Genomic DNA, 16881 nt, shown 5'->3' on the forward strand with positions numbered 1-16881 from the left:
TGGGTCCGTGGGGGGAGAGGGTCCGTGGGGGGAGAGGGTCCGTGGGGGGATAGATGGGGGAGAGGGTCCGTGGGGGGATAGATGGGGGGGAGAGGGTCCGTGGGGGATAGATGGGGGGGAGAGGGTCCGTGGGGGGATAGTTGGGGGGGGAGAGGGTCCGTGGGGGGATAGTTGGGGGGGGAGAGGGTCCGTGGGGGGATAGATGGGGGGGGAGAGGGTCCGTGGGGGATAGATGGGGGAGAGGGTCTGTGGGGGGGGGGATAGAGGGGGTGGGAGATGGGGGAGAGGGCCCGCGGGGGGGGATAGAGGGGGTGGGAGATGGGGAGGAGTGGGTCTGCGAGGGGATAGAGTGTGTGGGAGATGGGGGTGATAAAGGAATGGGAGATGGGAGGATAGAGGGGGTGGGAGATGGGGGGTGATAAAGGGAATGGGAGATGGGGAGGATAGAGGGGGGTGGGAGATGGGGGTGAGGGTCCGCAGGGGGAGAGAGGGATGGGGACGGGTCTGTGGTAAGAGGGGGGATGGGGTGAGAGGATTCGAAGGGCAAGGGGTTTGGGGAGGTGAGGGGGACGTGGGAGAGGGTGTCAGTTGGGCGGGGGAGGGTGAATGTGAGGAGGAAAGGGGATGAGGGGACGGAGGGAAAGAGGGCGGGGAAGAGTGGGACATGGAGGAGAGCGTCCTGCGTCTATGAACTGCACTGTGTTACGGATGATGTGACAAGACTATCTCCCTCTCCACAGCCGCATCGTTCTCCCGTTCACAGTGGAGGAGGTCAGTTAGATTTTTATCTCTTTTGAGATTCAATTGCATCCAAAAATTGCTCTGGCTGAGAGGGTCTTGGGTCAGTGCTGAGGGATCAACATTCTGTGTCCCACCCTGGGAGTGTGTGATAGGATGGGGGCAGAGGAAGCTTCACTCCTGTCCCACTCCAGGAGTGTGTGACGGGAGGGGGGAGAGGGGGATTCACTCTGTGTCCCACCCAAGGAGTGTGTGACGGGACAGGGAGAGGGAGCTTCACTCTGGGTCCCACCCTGGGAGTGTGTGACAGGACGGGGGGAGAGGGAGCTTCACTCTGTGTCCCACCCCAGGTGTATGTGACGAGATGGGGGGGAGAGGGAGCTTCACTCTGTGTCCCACCCGTGGGTGTGTGACGGGACAGGGGGAGAGGGAGCTTCACTCTGTGTCCACCCCAAGAGTATGTGACAGGATGGGGAGAGAGGGAGCTTCACTCTGTGTCCCACCCCGGGAGTGTGTGACAGAAATGGGGAAATCTTGAGTTAACACTTTCTCCGTGTTGGGCTCAGTATCAGGTGGGACAGCTGTATTCTGTCGCAGAGGCAAGCAAGAAGAATACCGGCGGAGGTGACGGCATCGAAGTTTTGAAGAACGAGCCATACGAGAAGGATGGTGAAAAAGGACAGTACACGCACAAAATCTACTACCTGCAGAAGTGAGTCAGCAGCCAAGCCATGGCGTCCTTCTCTCTTTGACCCACTTCACTCTGTGTCCCACCCCGGAGTGTGTGATAGGGAGAGGGAGCTTCATCCTGTGGTTGTGAAATCAAGGATAACACAAATGTCCCCTGTGATTACGCCTGCAAAATGTGGATCCAGCTGCAGCTCCTGACTGGCCTACTTCTGGAACTGGATGAACTCCGGTTCATTCGGGCAGCTGAGGTAGCAATAGAGGGGAGCTTTAGGGAGACAGTCACCCCCACCCCACCCCAAAATGTCAGGAGGAAGGTTACTGTTTGGAGAGGGAAGTAGGAAGAGGCAGGCAGTGCAGAGAACCCCTATGGCTGTTCCCTTCAACAAGTAAACTGTTTTGGATTCTGTTGGAGGGGAACAATCTACCACGGTCAAGTTGTGGTGGTCATGTTTCTGGTGCACAGACTGGCCCCTCGGGGGAGAAGCTATGGTAATGGAAACATTGGTTAGGAGAGTGGATAGGAGGTTCTGTGAATGAAATCAAAGCATCACAGGTGCCAGGGTCAGGGACTTTTCTGATCAAGATAATAGCATTCTGGAGGGTGAGCAGCTAGATATTGTCCATATAGGGAACCAATAACGTAGATAGGAGGAGGGATGAGGTCCTGAAGAGGAATATACGGAGTTAGGAAAGGAGTTAACAAGCAGGACCTCAGGGATGTAATCTCAGGATTTCTGCCTGTGCCACGCACTAGAGAGGGTAGGAACAGGAAGTGGCAGGTGAATGTGTGGCTGAAGAGTTGGTGCAGGGGGCAGGGTTCAGGTTTGTGGATCATGGTTTCTCTTCTGGGGAAAGTCTGACCTGTACAAAGAGGACAGGCTGCACCTGAACTGAGGAGACCATATCCTAATGGGCAGGTTTGCTAGAGCTGTTGGGGAGGGTCTAAACTAGTTTGGCAGGGGTGTGGGAATCAGAATGTGAGGGAAGAGATTGGGGTAAAAGGACAAAAGCACGATGCTATGTGGTCTGAGCTGGTGAGGAAGGACAGGCAGGGACAAAATATAAAAGGGAGCCAGTTCGAGGCGTTGAAATGTGTCTATTTCAACACTAGGAGTATTAGGAATCAAGGGGATCAGAACATGGAACTACAACACTGTGGCTGTTACTGAGAATTGGCTGGAGGAAGGGCAGGATCGGCTGATGCAGGTGTCAGGGTTTACCGTAAATATTCGTGTATTATGCAAAAAAAAATTCCCTCTTTTCCCCTCAAAAAATAGGGGGTCACATTATATACGAGAGTAAAATTAAAAAAAAAAATTTTTGCGGGTGAGTGGTAATCGGCAGCGTGACTCGGGTGGCTGGCCGTGTGGGTGAGCGGAAAGACGCGAGCATGACTCAGAAGGCTGGGCAGGCAGATGAGTGGAGAGACATGAATGCGACTCAGGAGGCCAGACGAGCAGAGCGATGCAAGTGTAGAGCGCATCGAAAGAACCAAAGACTTGTTGATCCAAACCAAGGCTTTTATTAACTAAAAGACTGGAGCATATCACAAGTAAGTTGACCAGTCCAGAATGACCTGGTCTGGCTAGGAGCAATCCTTTAAGACCTGCCAGTAGGTGTGGCTACACTCTCAGCCAATCAGTCATCCTACACTACAATCTGTACATATGTACATATACACATTGATGATAGAATCTGTACTATCACAGCGAGTGTGACTCAGGAGGCTGGGGAGACGAGCGGAGAGATGCGAGCACGACTCAGGAGGGTGAGGGGAAGGGGTTCGTATTATACACAGGGGTAAAAATGTTCCCCCTTTTTCCCCTCAAAAATGGGGGGGGGGTGGTCACATTATACATGAATATTTATGGGGTAGGTGTTTTAAAAGGAATAGGATGGGAGGGGGGAGGGGTTTGAAGTAACATTACTGGTCAGAGGCCATATCACGGCGACGGAAAGGGAGGACGTTGCAGAGGGAGGGTCCACTGAGTCGGTGGGGGTGGAAGTCAGAAATAGGAAGGGAGCCATCACTGTGCTGGTGTGTTCTATAGGCCCCCAAATAGCCCTCGGGATACCAAGGAGCAGATAAGCAGGCAGATTTTGGAATGGTGCAGGAGATACAGGGTTGTCGTTATGGGTGAGTTCAACTTCCTAATATTGACTGGGACCTACTGACTGCAAGAGAGGTAGATGGGGCTGAGTTGGTCAGGTGTGTCCAAGAAGGATCCCTGAGACTGTGTGTGGACCAGATGACGGGAGGAGAGGCTGTATGGGATCTGGTTCTAGGGAAATGAACCTGGTCAGGTGGCCAACCTCTCAGTGGGGAAGCAGTTTGGTGGGAATGACCACAACTCCCTGAGCTTCAACATAGCTACAGAAAAGGATATAAACAGTCAAACTGGGAAAGTGTTTAACTGGGGAACAGGCAAGTTATGATGGGATGAGGCAGGAACCCGTGAGAGTTAATTGGAAACATGTTCAAGGGTGAAAGCACAGACTCATGGAGGACGTTTAGGGACCACTTGTGCTGGGTTCAGGATAGGTTTGTCCCACTGGGACAAAGAAAAGATGTGGGAAAAGGAACCATGGATGACAAAGCAGGTCAGGCAACAAGTCAAGAGGAAGAAGGAAGCATACATTAGATATTGGAAGCAGCAAGGGCTCGTGAAAAGTACATGGTAGCCAGGAAGGACTTTGAACAGCTCGAAGTGGGTATAAGATGGCCTTGACATCTAGAATTAAGGAGAAGCCCAAGGTGTTCTGTGCCATTGTGAAAATATGCTTTTGTGGAAGCTATGGAGAGGGGCAGAGGAGATTCACCAGGACGTTGCCTGGATCGGGAAACAAGTTTTATATGGCAAGGTTCGCAGAGCTGGGACTTTTCTCTTTGGACCGTAGAAGGATGAGAGGAGACTTGATAGAGGTCGACAAGATTCTGAGAGGCATCGATAGGGTGGACAGTCAGCTCCTGTTTACCAGGGCGGGATCAGCAAACACCAGATGACGTGTGTACAAAGTGGAGGGAGGGAAGTTTAGGGGAGACATCAGGGGGAAGTTTTTTTTAAACACAGAGTTGTGGCGGCCTGGAATGAGACTCTTAGACGTGGATCGAAGAAAAATAGAGAGTTATAGGGTAGGGAGTGTTTAGTACTTATTTTAAGGAATATATGGGTCAGCACAACATTGAGGTCTGAAGGGCCTCTGCTGAGCTGTAATGTTCTGTGTCCCACCCTGAGAGTGTGTGATGGGACGGGGGAGAGGGAGCTTCACTCCGGGACTGTGTGTGAAGGGTTGTGATAGTACCTGTATCTTGGAAACAAGGGGACAGTTGCTGACTTCTCTCTCTCCTCTTCCTCAGTAAGGTTCCACAATTTATTCGAATGTTGGCTCCAGAAGGTGCTCTGGTGGTCCATGAGAAAGCATGGAATGCCTACCCTTACTGCCGAACTGGTGAGTTGAACTGTGTAGTGGACACAGCGCGCACACACGCGCGTGTGTGTGTGTGAGTGAGAGAGAGCGAGAGAGAGACCACACTGTGTGTGTGTGTGTGTGTGTGTGTGTGTGTGTGTGTGTGTGTGTGTGAGACCCGCACTGTGTGTGTCAGAGACCCGCACTGTGTGTGTTGTATTTCAGAGACAATAGAGGGGCTGGAGGTGGGTGAGACAGGATGGGTTATAGGGGACGGAGGAGGATTTGAGTGGTTGGGGGATGGAATAGGGTCATAGAGGATGTGGAAGGGGGTGTAGTGGGGTTGGAGGGAATGATGCATGCAGGGATAGGGGATGTTGGAGGGAATAAGATACATGGGATAGGGGATTTAAGGGACGGTGTATAGGGATGTAGGAGGGAGGGTGGGGATGAAATACAAGGTCTAGGTATAGGGGACTGGATGAGGTTGATCACTGATTCTTCTCGTGTTCTCTTCCATGCGACATGTCATTGGATGGTAAATAGTTCTCACAGTGAGTACGCCTCCCCAACCTTCCCCACTGAGATCCCTTCCCTCCACACTTCCTCGCCGATCCCTCGCTACTCGCCATTCCCCCTCACCGCACCCCCCCCCTGGCTCCCATCACGCCCCAACATTCCTTCCCCTCCGTCTCCTTCCAGCCCATGAATTTCACCCCCCTCCCCTCCCACAGAATGAGTACATGAAGAAGAATTTCTTCTGAAAATTGAGACGTGCACAAACCAGACTTCGGGATGGAGGAAAACGTGTGAGTGTGGTGGGGGAGGGATTGGCTGGGGGGCGATAGGGGTGGGTGGTGGATAGGGTTGGGATATGGGTGGGGAGTGGAGGGCACATAAGGTGGTGGGGGCATGGCATGGAGGGCAAATGGGTGGGGAAGGGGTGGGGCTGGAGATGAATGGGTCGGGGGGTGGGATTGGGATGGGGGAGGGATGGAGAGGTGTACCTTGGCTCTGACTCCAGCTCTGTGACAGGTGCACAAATTGCCCTTGGAGGAGTGGAGGGAGGTGGAGGTCGTCCCCATCAATATTGCTGACAGGAACACCATATCCAATAGTGTAAGGACCCCTGGTGAGGGAGGGAGGGGGAAGAGGTGGGGAGGGAAAGTTGAGTCCGTGGAGAGGGAGGGGGAAGGGGTTGCGATCCGTGGGGAGGGACAGGGGTGGAGGGGAGGGAGTGGAGTCCGGGGAGGGTGAAGGGGTTGAGGTCCAGGGGGGAGGGAGGGGGAAGGGGTTGAGGCCCGAGGGATTGGGATCCGTGGGAGGGAGATGAGTCCATGGAGAGGGAGGGGAAAGGGTTGGGGAGGGAGGGGGAAGATATGGGGTGGGGGGGTGGGGTCCATGGAGAGGGAGGGGGAATGGTTTGGGGTCTGTGGGGAGGGAGAGGGAAGGGCGTGGAGTCTGCGAGGAGGTGGGGGGGGGTCTGCAGGGGTCTCTAACACCACCACCATTTGCAGGATTACAAAAGTGATGAGGATCCAGCCTTATTCAAATCAGTGAAGAGGGAACGTGGACCACTGCGCCTCAACTGGAAGGTGGAGACTCTCCCTGTCATCCACCCCCACTACCCGCCCGCATCCCTGTTGTACCCCCCGTGTTCCCGTTCCTCCTATTAACCACGCGTCACCGTTGCTCCCCACTACCCCCCAGATCCCAAATGCCCCCGTCTGCGTCACCCCTCAGTCCTGTCTCCTAGTTTTGTCCCAGCTCCGTCCCGACTCCTACCCTGTTTCCTTGCACTCTCCCTTCGTCCCGTCCTCTCCCCCTGTTCCATCCCTGTCTACGTCCTCCCCCTCCTCCGTCCCCTTCCCTTCGCCCTTCTCCGTCCTTCCCTTCCCCCTCCTCCATCCCCTTCCCTTCCCCCTCCCCCGTCCCTTCCCCCCTCCTCTGTCCCCTTCCCTTTCCCTCCCTCCCACTCTGTCCCTTCACCCCTCCCATCTTCTCACCTCCCTCTTCCCCTCATTCTTCTTCCGTCCCCTCACCTCCTCCATCCCGCCCCCTTCTCCCCCATCCCGCCCCCGCCCCCTTCTCCTCCCCCGCCCCCTTCTCCTCCCCCGCCCCCTTCTCCTCCCCCGCCCCCTTCTCCTCCCCGCCCCCTTCTCCTCCCCCGCCCCTTCTCCTCCCCCGCTCCCTTCTCCTCCCCCGCCCCCTTCTCCTCCCCCGCCCCCTTCTCCTCCCCGCCCCCTTTCTCCTCCCCGCCCCCTTCTCCTCCCCCCGCCCCTTCTCCTCCCCCGCCCCCTTCTCCTCCCCCGCCCCCTTCTCCTCCCCCGCCCCCTTCTCCTCCCCGCCCCCTTCTCCTCCCCCGCCCCCTTCTCCTCCCCCGCCCCCTCTCTCCTCCCCGCCCCTTCTCCTCCCCTCCATCCATTCCACTCCCGTTTCCCCCGGCCCGTTCCCCAACCTCCTATTCCCATCCGTACCATTTCCCGTCCCCCGCTCCTCAAGCTCCATTCCCTGCTCAGCCCCCCACCTCCCATAGGCTCTCCCTCACCTACTGACTGTTGCTTGTCCTCTGCAGGAGGACCTGATGAAGCAGTATTACACATACCAGGAGCATGCATCCCCATGCCAGGTCTGAAATCCCCACACCAGGGTCCTATAACCCCTCACATGTGCGCCTACAAACTGGTGGACCGTGAACTTCAAGTGGTGGGGCATCCAGGGGAAGGTCGAAAGATTCATTCTCGAGGTCAGAGGTGAGGGGAAGGAGGGACAGGGTTGATGGAGGGAGGGTGAGGGAGAATGGAAAGGGTTAAGGAGGGAGGGTGAAGGGAGAGGAGAATGGGGAGGAGGTGAGGAAGGGGTGAGGTGAGGAAGGGGTGAGGTGAGGAAGGTTGAGGGGAGAGAGGAGAATGTGGGGAGGGAGATGGATGAAAGGGCAAAGTCTTCCCCCTCAGTCTATAAACAGCCCCTCCTTTCCTCTGCAGCAGGAGAAACGGCTCTTCACAAACTTCCACCGCCAGCTCTTCTGCTGGATGGATCATTGGATCGATATGGACATGTCAGACATCCGCCAAATGGAGACAAGGACACAGGAAGAGCTGCAGCAGGTAGTTCGCTCAGTGTCCCACCCTGGGAGTGTGTGACGGGATGGAGGAAGAGGGGCTTCGCTCAGTGTCCCACCCTGGGAGTGTGTGACAGGATGGGAGGGAGAGGGGCTTCACTCAGTGTCCCACCCCGTGAGTGTGTGACGGGAAGGGGGGAGAGGGGGCTTCACTCCGTGGTCCCACCCGGGAAAGTGTGACAGGAAGGGGGTGAGGGGGCTTCACTCAGTGTCCCACCCCGGGAGCTTGTGACAGGATGAGAGGGAGCTTCACTCTGTCTCACCCTGGGAGAGGGGGCTTCACTCTGTGTCCCATCCTGAGAGTACGTGACAAGACCCTCTAACTGTTCCAGATTCGACAGCAGGATACACTGCGAGGGATGTCAGCGGAGGATGAATGAATGTGGAAACAATGTGAGTTGCTCATTGTGTCCTGCATCGATCTCTTCAGGTGGGGACAGAGGTCTGTTCTCCTTCTGCCCACCCTCCCCACTCTTCTCCCCCTTCCTGCATGACCTTCCCCCTTCCCCTTCTAACCCCATAATACTCAACCTCTCTTCCAGTCTTGTCCCCTCCTCTCTTCCTCCAGATCCTCCCCACATCCCCATCACCGCACTCTCCCCACTTCCCCTCTCTCCTCTGTCCCCTCCCCTATCTGCCCTCTCTCCTTCCCATTTCCATCCCCTTCTCTGTCTCTCACCCCCAACCGTGTCCCCCTCCTCCCAACACAAACCATACCCGTTCCCTCTCAGCCACGGTTCCTGACTGCTGCCCCTCTCTCTACAGGGTCTGTGAGAGGGAGCTCGATGGATGGATCACCACTTGGACCTTGTGTTCCCTCCAGCGGCTGGTGCCCCTCCCTGCAGGATCCACCCCCGGCCACACCTTGTAAATACTGCGTGGGACCAACGTGCTGCATCTCCACCCCGTCTGGGTCAGGGACATCCCCGCAAGGGTCCGTGATGGGACAGGGTGGGGGGGATCCTAAGGATGGGGGCGGGGACAGATTTGGGGAGATTACTCACCCGTAATTAAAGAGACAGAATTCGAGACTGACTTTGAGTCCTTTATGTTGGTGGGGGGGAGGGAGAGGGGTGCTGCAGAGGGTTCCTGTCCACAGGCAGAGATCCCTGACGTCGGGTGAGGGCGAGTTGTTCAATGAAGGACAGAGTCCATGGGCAGAGGGACCTCGGCCACTCCAACTGTCAGGGTGGGGATGGAGGGGGACCTGGCCGATGGCTCCGTGCCCAGACCTGGGCTTCAGGATGGGGGTCTTCATCCACCTCCTGTTCCTCAACTCTCTTCACCCTGCATCAGACAGTGGTTATCAGACTGGACAGAGTGGGGGTGGTCCTCACCCAACCCGGGCAACACACCCCTTCTCCCTCCAACGGGTTCCCTCCCTCAGCTCCAGAGTCTGACCCTCCCTCTGCCCCAGGACCCCTCCTCGCTATGCACCCACCTGACATTCATCTTACGGGACAGATTCTTCAGTTTACGTTTCCTGTCCGCTGCTTTCACCTGCAGGAAAGTCAGTAAAACAGTCATCCCTGGAACCTCTCCCATTCCACCCAGACCCCCCCCCTTCCCTGTGTACCTCTCCCCCTTCTCTGCAAACCCCCCGCAGACCCCTCCCCCCTTTCACATGGACCGTTCCTCCTCTCCGTGGACTCTGCCCCGCAGACCCTGTGGATTCCTCCCCTCTGACATCTACCCTCTCTCTGCCTCCCCTCACCTGCTCTCACGCTCTCTCCCCATCCTTCCCTGCCTCCCCTCGACCTTCATCCTCTCTTCCCCAACCTTACTCCCCCTCCCGACCCCTCTCCCCTCCTCTCGCTCCACCTCCCATGGCCCAGCATCCCCTCGCCTTCTCCCCTCATCCCTCCTCCCCCTGCCCCTTCCCTCACACCCTTTCCCTCACCCCCTCTCCCTTGCCACTTACTTTAGATTTCCTGATCCTCTGCAACCTCTTCGGGGTGAGGTCTGTGGGATGCGGGGACCTGGAACCATGCCCCTCCTCTCGATCTGACTCGGATCCTGATTCCGCCTGAGACGGTTGCTGGGCCAGTTTCTTGTCTGTGGAAGGGGGTGGGGGGGGGGGGAGGGTGTCAGTCAGCTCAGGGTGAACAGAGCAATGTGGGCAGAGAGGTTAAGGGGTTCTCAGAGCCCTCGTGTGTGACAGGATGGGGAGAGGGATCTTCCCTCTGTGTCCCATCCTGGGAGTGTGTGACAGGACGAGGGGAGAGGGAACTTCACTCTGTGTCCTACCCCGGGAACGTGTGACAGGATGGGAAGAGGGGGCTGCATTTTGTGTCCCACCCCTGGAAGGTGCGACAGGACGGGGGAGAGGGAGCTTAACACGACAGGGAGAGACGGAGCTTCACTCTATGTCCCACCCTGGGAGTGTGGTATGGGACGTGGGGAGAGAGAACTTCACACTATGTCCCACCTGACCACAGATCAGCCTCGGTGTGGACAGGTTTCTGGTTTGGCTTACTCTTTGCACGATGTTTCATCAAGAATTTCCTGCCAATCTTCACCTTCTCTTTTGCCAATGAGGATTCCAGCGTTTTCTGCAACAGCATCTCAGATCAGCTGCTCCCTTCAAATTCTGCATCCACAACATGATTTATCCCCCGTCTTCAGGTCAAGAGATGGAGGGAATAATATGCAAACACTCCTCCCTGTCTCTAAACCCCCTCCTATCCCCTACACCACTCCTTGCCTGTAACCCCTTTCAGTCCCCTACACTCTTCCATGTCGCCCTCTCTATTCCCCTGCACATCTCTCTGACTTTTGACCCCACTCTGGTCCCCTCCTCTTTTCTGTAATGCCCCCCACACCCTACAGTCCCCAACAACCGTCCTGTCTTTGTAAATCCACCCCCACCAACTGTTCCCCTACTCCCCTCTCTGACTGTGCAATCCCCTCTGGCCACGACACTCCTCTCTGACAATGCCATCCACCTCCGGCCCCCTATACGCCTCCCTGTCCCTGTAACCCTCTCTGGTCCCCTACATGCCTCCCTGTCCCTGTAACCCTCTCCTGTCCCCTACACTCCTCCCTGCCTCTATAACCCCCTCCGGTTCCCTACACCCCTCCCTGTCTCTGTAACCCCCTCCAGTCCCATACACCCCTCGGTGTCTCTGAAGCCCCATCTGGGCCCCTGCACCACTCCTTGTTACTAACACCTCTCCGGTCCCCTACACCCCACCGTCTCTGTAACCCACTCCCGTACCCTGCACCCCTCCTTATCTGTAACCCCTTTTGGTCCCCTACACTCCTCCATGTCACCCTCTATATTCCCCTGCACAACTCTCTGACTTTTGACCTCACTCTGGTCCCCTCCTCTTCCCTGCCATGCCCCCCCCCCCACATCCTACAGTCCCCTACAACCCTCCCGTCTTCGTAAATTCACTCCCCCCTCAACTGTTCCCCTACTCCCCTCTCTGACTGTGCCACCCCACTCCAGCCCTCTACACGCCTCCCTGTCCCTGTAATCCTCTCCGGTCCACAACACTCCTCCCTGCCTCTGTAACCCCCTCTGGTTCCCTACACCCCTCCCTGTCTCTGTAGCCCCCTCCGAACCTCTACACCACTCCCTGTCTCTGTAACCCCCTCCAGTCCCATTCACCCCTCAGTGCGTCTTAAACCCCATCTGGGACCCTGAACCCCTCCTTCCTTGTTACTAACCCACCTCTGATCCCCTACACCCCTCCCTGTCTCTGTAACACCCTCCGGGCCCCTGCACCCCTGCCTGTCACTAAACCCCACCTCTGGTCCCCTACACCCCTCCCTGTCTGTGTAACCCCTCCTGTTCCCAGACACCTCTCCCTGTCTCCGTAACCCACTCCAGTCCCCAACCCCCCTCCCTGTCTCCGTAACCCCCTACGAGCCCCTACACCCCTCCCTGTCTAACCCCCTCCGGGCCCCTACACCCCTCCCTGTCTTTGTAACCCCTCTGATCCCCTACACACTTGCCTGTCTCTAAACCCCTCCGGTCCCCTACACCCCTCGTCTCTGTACTCCCCTCTGGTTCCCTAGACCCCTCCCTGTCTCTGTAACCCCCTCTGGGGCCCTTACACCCCTCCCCGTCTCTTTGTCCCATTACTCACCACTGGACCTTCACTCTGCTGGGTAGACACCTCTGCTTTTCTCCTTGTCCCAGGTGCCTGCTCCTGGTACCTGCCTCAGAGAATAAGAGACAGATGTCAGGCTCCATGTGTTGGAGCTGATAGCCAACCACACCCTCATACCTCGGCCCACTCGACCCTCCCACTGAGAGGCCTGTTCAGCCCCTCTATTTTTCGTCTCTCCCTCTCTCCCCGATGAACAGAATGGAGTCAATCCCTGTCCACAACATCTGTCCCCCATCAGGAGAGAAAGGAACATTCTTCACTGCGTGGGTTTTAGTCCATACAATCTGTACGTCTCCCCACTGTCTACGGGCAAGGTTGGAGGGATTAGAGTGGGGGATAGAGTAAGGAGATATGGGAGGGATTGCAGAGATGGGGAGGGATGTAGGGGTCTGGAGGGGGTTACAGAGAGTGAGAGGAGTGTAGGGGACCGGAGGGGGTTACATTGATAGGGAGGGGTGTAGGGTACCGAGGGGGTGACAGAGACAGGGAGGGGTTTAAGGGACCGGAGGAGGTTACAATGACGGAAGGGTGTAGGGTACCGGAGTGGGTTACAGAGACACGGAGGGGTGTAGGGGCTGGAGGAGGTTACAGAGACAGGGATGAGTTTAGGTGACAGGAGGGGGTGTAGGGGACCGGAGGGGGTTAGAGTTACAGGGAGGATTTTAGGGGACAGGAGTGGGTTTCAGAGGCAGGGAGGGGTGTAGGGGAATAGCGGAGGTTAAACAGACGTGGGGAGGGGGGGTACAAAGACTGGGAAGTCGTAGGGGACCGGAGTGGGTTACAGGGACAGAGAGGGCTGTAGGTGACCGGAGCGATACAGACACAGGGTGGAGTATGGGGGACCGGAGGGGGTTACAGAAAAAGGGAGGGGTGTAGGGGACCGGAGGGGATTATAGAGACAGGGAGGTGTGGAGGGAACCGGGGAAGTTACAGAGACAGGGATGGGTGTAGGGAGCAGAGGTGGTTACAGAGACAGGGAGGGGTGTTGGGCAACTGCAGGGGTAAATGAGATGGGGTGGGGGTGAGGGGGACCGAAGGGTGTTACAAAGACAGGGAGGGTTGCAGGGGAACAGCGGGCGTTAATGATCAGTGGGGGAGGGATGTGGGGGACCGGAGGGGCTTAAAACACAGGGAGGGGTGTAGTGGACTGGATGGGGTTGCAGAGACAGGGATGGGTGTAGGGGACCAGAGGTGGTTACAGTGTCAGGGAGGGGTGTAGGGCACCAGAGTGGGTTACAGAGACAAGGAGGAATGTAGGGGACCGGAGTGGGTTTCAGAGTCAGATGGGTGTAGAGAACCGGAGGGAGTTACAGAGAAAGGGAGGGTTGTAGGGAACTGGAGTGGGTTACAGAGACAGAGAGGGGACCGGAGTTGGTTACAGAGACAGGGAGGGAAGTAGGAGACTGGAGGGGGTTACAGAGACAGTGAAGGGTGTAAGGGAACAGCGGAGGTTAAACAGACAGGGGGGCAGAGCGGGAGTGTGGGGGACCGGAGGGAGTTACAAAGACAGGGTGGTCGTAGGGGACCAGAGGGTTGACAGTGACAGGGAGGTGTGTAGAGGACCGGAGGGGATTACAGAGATGGGGAAAGGTGTTGCGGACCAGAGGGCATTACAGAGACAGGGAGGGGTGTAGTGGACTGGAAGGGGTTACAGAGACAGGGATGGGTGTCAGGTACTGGATGGGGTTACAGTGACAAGTAGGGTTATAGGGGACCGGAGAGGGTTTCAGAGACATATGGGTGTAGAGTACTGGAGGGGGGTTACAGAGACTGGGTGGAGTGTACGAGACCGGAGTGGGTTACAGATACAGGGAGGGGTGTAGTAGAACAGCGGGGTTTAATGTGAAGGGGGGGAGATGTGAGGGACTGGAGAGAGTTACAAAGACAGTGTGGGAGTCAGGGATCAGATGGAGTTACAGAGAAAGGGAGGGGTGTAGGGTACTGGTGTGCGTTACAAAGACCGGGATGGATGTTGGGCATTACAGAGACAGGGAGGGGTATAGGGGACCGGAGGGGGTTAGAAAGACGAGGAGGGGTGTTACAAAGAAAGGGGGGTGCAGGGGACCAGAGGGGCGTTACAAAAAAAGGGGCAGGGGGTGTAGGAGACTGGAGAGGTATAGAGACATAAAGGGGTATAGGGGAATGAAGGGGGTTACAGAGACATGGAGGGGTGTAGGGGAACGGAGTCGGTTACAGAGACAGGGAGGGATGTTGGGACCAGAAGGGGTTACAGAGAAATGGAGGGGTGTAGGGGAATGGAGGGGGTTGCATAGACATGGTGGGGTGTAGGTTAATGGAGGGGAGTTACAGAGACAGGGATGGGTGTAGGGGACCAGAAACAGTTACAGAGATAGGGACGGGTGTATGGGACCGGAGGTGGTTGCAGAGACAGGTAGGTGTGTAGTGGACCGGAGTGGGTTTGATACAGGGAGGGGTGTAGGGGAACAGCAGGGGTTAATGAGACAGGGAGGGGTGTTGTGGACTGGAGGGGTTTATAGAGACAGGGATGGGTGTCAGGGACGGGAGGGGGTTATCGTGACAGGTGGGGAGTAGGGGAACAGAGCAGGTTACAGATACAAGGATGGGAGTAGGGACCAGAGGGGGTTACAGAGACAGGGAGGGGTGTAACGCACCGGAGTGGGTTTAAGAGACAGGAAGGGGTGTAGGGGATCGCAGGGGGTTTCAAAGACAGGGAGGGGTGTAGGGGAACAGCGGAGGTTAAACAGACGTGGGGAGGGGGGGTGGTGTGGGGGACCAGAGGGAGGTACAAAGACTAGGAAGTCGTAGGGGACCGGAGTGGGTTACAGGGACAGAGAGGGCTGTAGGCGACCGGAGCGATACAGACACAGGGTTGGGTATGGGGGACCGGAGGGGGTTACAGAAACAGGGAGGGGTGTAGGGGACCGGAGGGGATTATAGAGACAGGGAGGTGTGGAGGGAACCAGGGAAGTTACAGAGACAGGGATGGGTGTAGGGAGCAGAGGGGGGTTACATAGACAGGGAGGGGGTTGTGTGGAACCTGAGAGGGTTAAAAAGACAGAGTGGGCGTTGGGGATTGGTTGGGGGTTACAGAGACAGGGAGGAGTGTTGCGGACCGGAGGGCGTTACCAAGACACGGAGGGATGTAGGGGAACAGCGGGCGTTAATGAGAAGGTGGAAGTTTGTAGGAGAATGGAAGGTGTTACAAAGACAGGAAGGGTTGCAGGGGAACAGCGGGCGTTAATGATCAGTGGGAGAGGGATATGGGGGACCGGAGGGGCTTAAAACACAGGGAGGGGTGTAGTGGACTGGATAGGGTTACAGAGACAGGGATGGGTGTAGGGGACCAGAGGGGGATACAGTGCCAGGGAGGGGTGTAGGGCACCGGAGAGGGTTACAGAGACACGGAGGAATGTAGGGGACTGGAGTGGGTTTCAGAGTCAGATGGGAAGGAACCGGAGGGGGTTTCATTGACAGGGAGGGGTATAGGGTACCGGAGGGGGTGACATAGACAGGGAGGGGGTTAAGGGACCGGAGTGGGTTACAGAGTCAGATGGGTGTAGAGTACTGGAGAGGGTTACAGAGACAGGGACGGGTGTAAGGAACCGGAGGGGGTTACATTGTCAGGGAGGGGTGGAGGGTACCGGAGTGCGTTACAGAGACACGGAGGGGTATAGGGGACTGGAGGAGGTTACAGAGACAGGGAAGGGTGTAGGTGACAGGAGGGGCTTACAGAGACAGGAAGGGGTGTAGGGGACCGGAGGGGGTTACAGAGACAGTGAGGTGTGGGGTGTTGGGGACCCGAAGGGGTTAGAAACACAGGGAGGGGTTTAAGGGAGCGGAGCGAGTTACAGTTACGGGGAGGGTTGTAGGGGACCGGAGTGGGTTTCACAGTCAGAAGGGTGTAGAGTATCGGGGGGGGGGGGTTACAGAGACAGGGACGGGTGTAGGTGACTGGAGAGGTTTTATAGAGACTCGGACGGGTGTATGGGACCGGAGGTGGTTACAGAGACAGGTAGGAGTGTAGTGGACCGGAGTGGGTTTGATACAGGGAGGGGTGTAGGGGAACAGCAGGGGTTAATGAGACAGGGAGGGGTGTTGTGGACTGGAGGGGTTTATAGAGACAGGGATGGGTGTAGGGGACGGGAGTGGGTTATAGTGACAGGGAGGGGAGTAGGGTAACAGAGCGGGTTACAGATACAAGGATGGGAGTAGGGACCAGAGTGGGATACAGAGACAGGGAGGGGTTTAACGCACCGGAGTGGGTTTAAGAGACAGGAAGGGGTGTAGGGGATCGCAGGGGGTTTCAGAGACAGGGAGCGGTGTAGGGGAACAGCGGAGGTTAAACAGACATGGGGAGGGGGGGTGGTGTGGGGGACCAGAGGGAGGTACAAAGACTAGGAAGTCGTAGGGGACCGGAGTGGGTTACAGGGACAGAGAGGGCTGTAGACGACCGGAGCGATACAGACACAGGGTGGGGTATGGGGGACCGGAGGGGGTTACAGAAACAGGGAGGGGTGTAGGAGACCGGAGGGGATTATAGAGACAGGGAGGTGTGGAGGGAACCGGGGAAGTTACAGAGACAGGGATGGGTGTAGGGAGCAGAGGGGGGTTACATAGACAGGGAGGGGGTTGTGTGGGACCTGAGAGGGTTAAAAAGACAGAGTGAGCGTCGGGGATTGGTTGGGGGTTACAGAGACAGGGAGGAGTGTTGCGGACCGGAGGGCGTTACCAAGACACGGAGGGATGTAGGGGAACAGCGGGCGTTAATGAGAAGGTGGAAGTTTGTAGGAGAATGGAAGGTGTTACAAAGACAGGAAGGGTTGC

General features: G+C 56.8%; 1 protein-coding gene and 1 pseudogene across 2 annotated transcripts in view; one reads left to right on the forward strand and one right to left on the reverse strand.

The window, feature by feature from the left end:
- Positions 1-693: 693 nt before the first annotated feature.
- On the forward strand, positions 694-8986 carry LOC138758238 (phosphatidylinositol transfer protein beta isoform-like; annotated as a pseudogene).
- Positions 8987-8989: 3 nt separating this feature from the next.
- Positions 8990-16881, reverse strand: part of LOC138758233 (uncharacterized) — a 62305-nt gene continuing 54413 nt past the window's right edge. The window contains exons 10-14 of one of the 2 annotated variants that reach the window (XM_069926870.1): positions 12052-12121; positions 10434-10509; positions 9879-10012; positions 9399-9457; positions 8990-9244 (exon numbers count right to left, since the gene is read on the reverse strand). In XM_069926870.1, coding sequence (XP_069782971.1) covers positions 9142-9244; positions 9399-9457; positions 9879-10012; positions 10434-10509; positions 12052-12121 — 442 coding nt within the window. In that variant the 3' untranslated portion in view covers positions 8990-9141. Of the gene's footprint in view, positions 9245-9398; positions 9458-9878; positions 10013-10385; positions 10510-12051; positions 12122-16881 lie in introns of both variants that reach the window. The other variant, XM_069926869.1, reaches the window with a different exon arrangement.

Source organism: Narcine bancroftii, chromosome 3 (assembly GCF_036971445.1).
Source record: "Narcine bancroftii isolate sNarBan1 chromosome 3, sNarBan1.hap1, whole genome shotgun sequence".
Lineage (NCBI taxonomy): Eukaryota > Metazoa > Chordata > Chondrichthyes > Torpediniformes > Narcinidae > Narcine > Narcine bancroftii.